This window comes from Fundulus heteroclitus, unplaced genomic scaffold (assembly GCF_011125445.2).
Source record: "Fundulus heteroclitus isolate FHET01 unplaced genomic scaffold, MU-UCD_Fhet_4.1 scaffold_54, whole genome shotgun sequence".
Lineage (NCBI taxonomy): Eukaryota > Metazoa > Chordata > Actinopteri > Cyprinodontiformes > Fundulidae > Fundulus > Fundulus heteroclitus.
Genome location: NW_023396967.1, coordinates 2530274 through 2538279, shown reverse-complemented (window position 1 = coordinate 2538279; position 8006 = coordinate 2530274). Strand labels below are relative to the sequence as shown.

Here is an 8006-nt window from a genome sequence, read left to right as displayed (position 1 = left end):
CTGAAACTCTAACAGCATCTTTTTTGTTTTGTTTTGTTTTACAGCAGATCATAAATCGAAAGCCCTCCCACAGAAACGGAGCAGCTCAGCCCTACTTTTCCTCTGAAAATGTCCTCTGTGTCTTCAACATGAATAAGAAGCATGTGTGTGTGTGTGTGTGTGTGTGTGTGTGTGTGTGTGTGTGTGTGTGTGTGTGTGACTAACTGACTGAGACATTCACTCACCCTGCCTCCGCACCACAACTCTGCTCTCTCTCTCTCTCCCTCTCCCTCTGTGTATATGTTTGTGGGTAGGGAGTAGTGGAAATTTACAGTCTCCTACGTTGGTACCTGAGTTGACTGTCACAAGGAGGCTGTGTCCAATCTCTACTTTGGATTTAATTGTCTTTAGCCAAGGGGCGGGCCGTGCTGTCAGCTCCACTTCTTGTGACCCGTGTGTGCATAAAGGCATTCAGTACAGAGGAATGGTGACAGCTGAGAGAGAGGATCACTATACATAGTCGCAAGCCATGAAGGAAATGTAAGTTTTCTCATTTTTAATGGGTTTGCTTCTGTTCAGTGAGACACTTTTTCTAATTTCATTGATTAAAAGAGGCCACTTTTAAAGGCTGTTCAGTGATACTGCTGATGCTGTTGAAAAATTGTACATCTATAGTTTGTCTTTGGCTGAGAGAAAGAATTGCCGCGGGGACTTTACATTTGATACGTGTTTTGCTGTTTGTACAGTAAGGGGCAAAACAAAATCCCCTCTGACTCAAATCCGAGTGGAGTTACGGGGATGGCCTGTGCTAGGTCTTTGCTGACACCTTTCAAATGGCGAGCAGGCAGGTGGAGGCACATATACTGAGCAGGCGAGTGGAAATGGAGAGAAAGGGATAAGGAGGAAGGCAAACAGGATGAGAAACAGAGTGTGCGAGAACTGATCCAGTTACATAAGCAGGTTTGAGAATGCAAAGCGGTTCAAGTTGACTTGTCATGCACAACAGAAGGGGAGAAATCCCTGAAAATGATGGGACACAGTGTGCAACCCAGTGCCAATTAACCAAGGAGGCACATGGTTCCCAGTGGGAATGTGAGAACTGGTTTCTGGTCAAAGTGTCCATTCATGGGAGCGGGAATAATTACCTTTTGATGTTGTTGATTAATTTTGTGTTGATACTTAAATGCAATTACAATTCATTATTAGATCTTCTCCGTGTTCCCTCCGCTTGCTGAATGTGCTCTTTTGTCTGAGCTTCCGGAGTCGACATTCATTTGGTGGCAAACATTGAGTTAAGAGGAAGCCCTTAGTCTTGCTCTGCTAACTTCTCAATTTGTGACAAAAGAGAAGGAAGTCTCCTTTACGTCTGTTTTTTTTTTAAAGAAACCTCAAACATAACCTTTATATCTCTCTTCTATTCCTTACTCACACTGAGTGCTTCTGTTATGTTCAGTCCAGGGCCTGTCTTATTACGGTTTCTTTTTCCCTGACAGGCTCATGTGGGGATATTGGACACCCTGGTTAGAAATAACAAAGCTTGTCTTTCTTGGAAAGGCGGTTTACAGTGTAAACACTAAAGTGAACTTAAGCTGTAGTAGCTTCCTGAAAGCAGCCACTGCTTTGGGAATGTCGGAATAATATCTTACAGCTTAAATTTGGCTTACATATGTCTAACTCAGCAGACAGAAGGTATTTTTTCCTCGGGTTCTGACTAGATCTTAAAGGCTCTGCCCTTCCTTTGCCCCTCAGTCACAATTGTTCCACCATCTGAGCAGCAGATTCCCTGAAAAAGCTGGAAAACACTGAAGTGAATACCTTAGATAATGTTTTCGGGGGGAAAAAAATCCAATTTTGGGTCAGTTTCACTGTTAAGTTGTGTGATACAGCTGTTCCCAATGTGAGATTGTGGAAGTTTTGGTGTATGACCAAACAGATTTCTGCTGATTCATTTTTTGTGTTTGTTTTTTTCAAGTTCAGTTTAAATGACCTCCATACATCAGTTTCTCAGATTAGAGAGATTACCGGCAGTGTTCTGCATCTCGTGTGCTCACACAGCATGCCGGGAGGCAATCAAGGAACAGCATTATCTGCCTTAATGCTGCTCCCTGTCCTCTGTTATCCCTCTCACCTCTGTGTCTCCTTTTGTTGACTCCCTGTCTCACATGTTCTCCTTTTGTTCTCCCCTAGCATGGCATCAAAAGAGAAGCTCCAATGCCTAAAAGACTTCCATAAGGACACCCTCAAACCTTCACCTGGGAAGAGCCCGGGCACACGGCCTGAGGACGAGGCCGAAGGAAAGGTTCCTCAGAGGGAGAAGTGGGCCAGCAAGCTCGACTTTGTCCTGTCTGTGGCCGGAGGCTTTGTTGGATTAGGAAACGTGTGGCGATTTCCTTATCTTTGTTATAAAAATGGTGGAGGTAGGTGCAGATGCAAATCAGACTTCAGAGGGTTACATCAAAAATTGTGATCGGGCAACAACATGCCTTACTTCATAATTTTCCCCCCTTTTTTCCCAGGTGCATTCCTCATCCCCTACTTCATCTTCCTTTTTGGAGGTGGGCTTCCTGTGTTTTTCTTGGAGGTGGCACTCGGTCAGTACACCTCTGAGGGGGGGATCACCTGCTGGGCCAAACTCTGCCCCATCTTCACTGGTTAGTCCAAATACACAAACAAATGTCTACACCTACTGAAAAGGAAATATAAGCATAATTATATTTCCCGAGGATACCATTTATTGCGAGATGTCCTCTGTTCCGTAAAGCACTGTTAGACCAGTCTAGCCTTGCCATTCAGCTAGAGTTGTCTTGCGTGAAACCTCACCAGGCAGTAGCTCGAGGCCACTATATAACATCTGGAAAATCCCATGCGGGGCCCATTGTTCAGCTTATCTTCCACCTAGATGGGCCCCATGTGTAAATGTGTGCTCGATCAAATCATAGATTAAATTCAGTTTGCTGAACATGAAGGATCTTGTTTATGGTTACCTCAGAAGCAGATTATGAGGAAAATAAATCATTACATGTTTTTGGCAATCGTGTCATCTCGTATGAAATATCTTCTTTATTTATTTTTCCCTTTTCCCCTCTTTGCAGCCCAAAGTAAATTCTTTAGTTGAATAGACAGGAAATGACAGCAATGTTTTATGTCTCAAGATTTTGAAATTAAAGTTGAGAAATCAACAGTTAAAGTCATCTACTTGTGTCTTAACTTGTTTGAAAGATGGTTAGGTTTGATCAAATAGGCAAATCAAACCTGACGCTAAATATCATTCATTTGACAGGAGCTGTGGGCTAGAAAACAATAAAAAGTAATATTTCAGTGTATTTTTCTAGCCTGAATAAGAGATCAACCTTAAAAAGCCACAAAAACAAACTCAGGGAGCTTTAGTGTTTAGATTCACTTGTTTTGTTTAACCTGTGGTAGATCATAAATACTGCATGTCCTGAAGTCATTGTTACTGATATCAAGGTAAACCAAAGTTTTAAAAGCTTATGGTTTGAAAACCACAAAAAAAATTTTTTTTACGTCGTTTCTAAGGTTCAAAATAATTTTAATCACAGATAAGAACAGTTTTCTCCAGCTATATGGAGCAGAGGACAACGTAGCACTGTCTCTCCTTTACTAGCTGTTGTACCCTGCTAGTTAGCTGGCTGAAAGAAGGCTTTGATTTCTAGGGTGTGGAAATTAATCGAGTGCATGGGTCTAGCTGTTTTAAACTGCCTGTAAGCTAACAACAAGCAGAACAGAAGGCCTGTAAGCTAACAACAAGCAGAACAAAATGCCTGTAAGCTAACAACAAGCAGAACAGAAGGCCTGTAAGCTAACAACAAGCTAACTGCTGGATGCAAGCTAGCTACCTGAGCGGATAGCCCGACTAATTAACTAGTCACTATCAGATTGCTTCACTTGTGTTACTTCACTAAGAGGACAGTTTATCTCCTACTGACTTTTACCTAGCGACACTGTTCCCTCCCTGGTTTTTTCGTGTTCCAGGTTTAACTTTGAGGGAACGCTGTAGCAACAGCGCACTGCACCTCTCATATGAAAAAGAAAAATCGCTATGTCTTACAGCTGCAGATGGACTGAAGCAAGCGATGCGGTGTTTAATGTTTTTGCCGTTCAAACCGCCCGGGGAATTCGTGATTTTCCCCTCAGCTCCGCTAGACAAAGTCAAGCGCAAGCACACCTGCCACGGCACTGACGCGCTTGTCAGTTTGCAATCGGTATGTGGGAATGAGGAGGTGGGTGTGGGGCTGACGGAGATGATAAGTTTAAAAATACTCTGGAGTGGTGGAAGAGTATCAGAGGGGGGGGTTCAGTGTTCAGGTTTGAAGCAAAGTCATCTAAAAATAACAGAAATACACCAAGGACGCTACAGTTGAAAGTCCATTCAAGCTAGGGACATTTCCCCCCATTTTTAGTTAGCTATTACAGCCAGCTGTTGGAGTTTAAATAAAGCTCAGGCCGGACCTCTCGATATCACCAATGGTGGGTGAAAGAAGTGTTCAGTTTTTGATCTGTAACTGCACTTAGCACTACAAACGAGAACCCGCCAACAACACTGCAGGAGGGTAGAAGTTTGACATAGTACCTGTTTGAAAAGGCAGCTTTACAGAGAATTATATCCTTAATCTTAGTATTGTACTTCACTTTACGACGAATAAAGCCTGTGATGAAAGACAGGCTGGGATTGACACACAGTGAAACATGTTGGAACATGGAGAACATGAAGGCGTTCACACATTCAACACCAAAGTTAGAATTAATTTTTATTATGTGGTCTAAAATATGACATGAAGTAAGTATGCTTATTTGTTTGAGTTTTCTATATCCTAAAGCATCAAAGTGCTAAAAAATCCGCTATAAAATCAGGGTTAAACTGCATAGTTTTTTTTTTCTTTTTTCTGGTATATGTTTAATCAACAAAAACGTTTTTTTTTTTTTAAATCTTACAGGTATCGGCTATGCTTCCATCGTGATTGTCTCACTTCTGAACATCTACTACATCGTGATCTTGGCCTGGGGACTCTACTACCTCTTTCAGTGCTTTCAGCCCGAGCTTCCTTGGGCAAAATGCAAGCAGCCGTGGAACACAGAACAATGCGTGGAGGACACGATCCGCAAGAACAAGACCCTCTGGCTGGCAGCGAATATTACTAACTTTACCTCCCCAGTCACGGAGTTCTGGGAGTGAGTATTCACTGACAGCATGGTCGGCCCACACAGACACACATGCACGCGCACGCACGTGAATAAACTGAGCTAACACTGCCTCTTTATCTTTGTTGAATAAACATGTTTGACCAGGCTCAATTCTTGCGCAATGCAGTTTTGTAAGGTTTCCTCAGTTTTCAGCCATTCGTTATCGCTTTTATGTTATAGGAAGCTAAATACTGTGACAAATTATGCTAAATTACCAACAAGAATTTATACTTTGCATCTCCTTCCTTACACCTCTGATTATAATAAGTACTTCAGCTTTGAAGGCTTTTTACACTCCGTTGTTGCCGATGCAAGAGCTGCTGGATAACACAGGAAAGCCTAGGCATGTGACTGTTTTATATCCCTCACTGTGCTTTTATTTAGCTTCACGCTCTATAGTTAACCTACATACGCAAGTGTTTTTTTTAAAGGTGACACCTGCTGTGTCAAATCTCTTGCATTGCTGTTAACCTGTCCTGCACCCTCGTTTCCTCTGCAGACGCAACGTCCTCAGTCTCTCCACCGGCATTGAGGACATTGGGCCCCTAAAGTGGGACTTAGCCCTGTGTCTCCTGGCAGTGTGGGTTATCTGCTTCTTCTGTATCTGGAAAGGGGTCAAGTCCACTGGGAAAGTAAGTGCCTAAGTGAGGAGACACACATCCTGTAGTTATTGTGTTGCCTGGATGCTGTTTGGTCTTTGTTTTTGTACCCTTGCCAGCGAGAAAAACACTGTTGCTCAGAGAAAGGCCACATGCTGGGGCCCAGGATCAATGAAACACCAACCCTTGGGTTGCTGTGAAAGCTAATTCTTCAGATGTGTGTTGCTGTTTTTTTTTCCAGTCTTTGATTCTGTCAGGATGAAAGAAAAAAGGTCCTAGTCAACAGGAAGAAAATTATTACCTCTATTTTAAAGCTGTTTGCACCTCTAATATACATAATAGATGGTACGCCTTAAAATGGTCTGTCGTTTAACCCAAATAGCAGTTGAGGAAGTGTAAAGGTTATTATAAGTTTATTACAGGGACATCTGGGCAGGTAAAAATAGGTCAAATGGTGCAGAGGGAATCCTGGGACTTTTGAAATGGTTTATTCTACAAATATGTTTGTATTTTTTTTTTCCTGCATAGGTGGTGTACGTCACAGCAACGTTCCCCTTTGTGATGTTAATCATCCTGCTGGTGCGTGGCGTGACCCTGCCTGGAGCATCTGAGGGCATAAAGTTTTATCTTTACCCAAAACCTGACCCGTCTCCAGGATCCAGAGGTAGGTTAAAAAACAACACATCCCTTTATAATCAGGGTTGTATGTATAACAAAAAAAGCACAGTACTTATTTTGAAGATACATTTGTCCATGATGTTAAAGCAGACAGACTGAAAACACATAAAGTTTCGACAGGTCCAATAAGGCTTGTCCAAGCAGGTACAGATTTCCAGTTTACTTTGAGGAGTTCTTCACCTTTGGGAGTTGATGATAATCAATGTGAGTCATTCAAGGGAAAACTGGAAGATTTTGATCTCTGGATGATCTGTTGGTGCATCTGTAGTTGGTTCGCTGCATTTGATTACTATCAGAAGTTCTGATCTCATATCTGGGAATGACACCACACCCGAGTGAAATATGTGCAGATTAGAAAACTAGAGAAATGGTTTTCTAACCTGGACAACCTATGCTCAGTCACCACAATACCTGTTATTAGCATCATCAACCAACAATGTAATTATGTGAATCTTTGTATTTCTTTTTCTGTTTTGTCCATTCAAACAGTAAATGTTCACAAAGAGACATTGTGTAATACAGCACTCTAAGCCACAATCAGAAATGCAGATACTCTTGCAATGTTCCCATTTTTTGGGCACAGCAGCTGTATTAAATCTGAACTAGGGATTGGCTGGGGGCCGCTTGCTTTATGAGTTGAAATTCCTACTTGAATGTGATTGAAACGTAGAAATTTAATATTGGAATATTAAATTATTAAATTAGTATTGGGAGTTTATAATATGGGCCAAATTAGTGAACGCCCAGGGCGGCATTGAAAAGGAGGGCGCACATACACCAGACAATGCTGTCAGCAGCCTAACTGCAACAGATAGCCTGACAAAACAATTAACATGAAACTTATATAAAAAGAAGAAACACAAACCAGTAGGAATTTAATAAAACCAAGTTCCAACCAAACCAAAGTTTAAAAGATGTTGCAGGTTTGCTGCACACATTTTCTAACTAAGCGTAAACACAAGGCATGTAAAGGGGCAATATATTAGTAAAACAACATTTAGATGTGGGGGAAACAGGCATTGCGAGGGAAACAGCTGGAATAAATCAGGAAGTGAAAGTAACTGAGAGGCAGAATAATAAACAGTACTGTGCCAAACGCCCTCATTTATTTGGATTTTCCTCAAGAAGCCAGAGATTTATAATTTTTTTACAATGACCTTTATCAGTAATTAACAAAGCTTCCCAAACGTCTTAGAAAGTTTTTCTTGGAACTTTGATTTTTTTTTAAAATATATATGTTTGTCTCTTCCTTGTACTTGATCACACTGGTCACTGTGTGAAACGTGCTTAATAATGAGGACAACGGAGGAGAAAAAGAAGAAGTGTAAAGCTTGAAAACATTTGCAGAAACAGGAAGAAAGTTCATTGCACGCCCAACACAGGAGATGCATCATCGTTCAGCTGATCGTTTCTATGTCAATGCTGAGCTCTGTTTTGTACAGGATTGGATTTTCCAGGCTGGAAATATAACAACAATACTCCTGAGATTGCAATTCTGACTTGGAATTCTAAGAGAGGGCTGTGTAGAGTACGGCACACTGGCCGTTT

The 8006-nt window shown here is 41.6% G+C and overlaps 1 protein-coding gene across 1 annotated transcript in view; it reads left to right on the top strand.

The window, feature by feature from the left end:
* Positions 1–341: 341 nt before the first annotated feature.
* Positions 342–8006, top strand: part of LOC105926095 (sodium- and chloride-dependent taurine transporter) — a gene marked incomplete in the record, with an annotated part of 47943 nt that continues 40278 nt past the window's right edge. Inside the window, 4 exon segments of the mRNA XM_036132795.1 lie at positions 342–519; positions 2167–2396; positions 2496–2630; positions 4935–5079. Of these exon segments, the coding sequence (XP_035988688.1) occupies positions 509–519; positions 2167–2396; positions 2496–2630; positions 4935–5079 (521 nt within the window).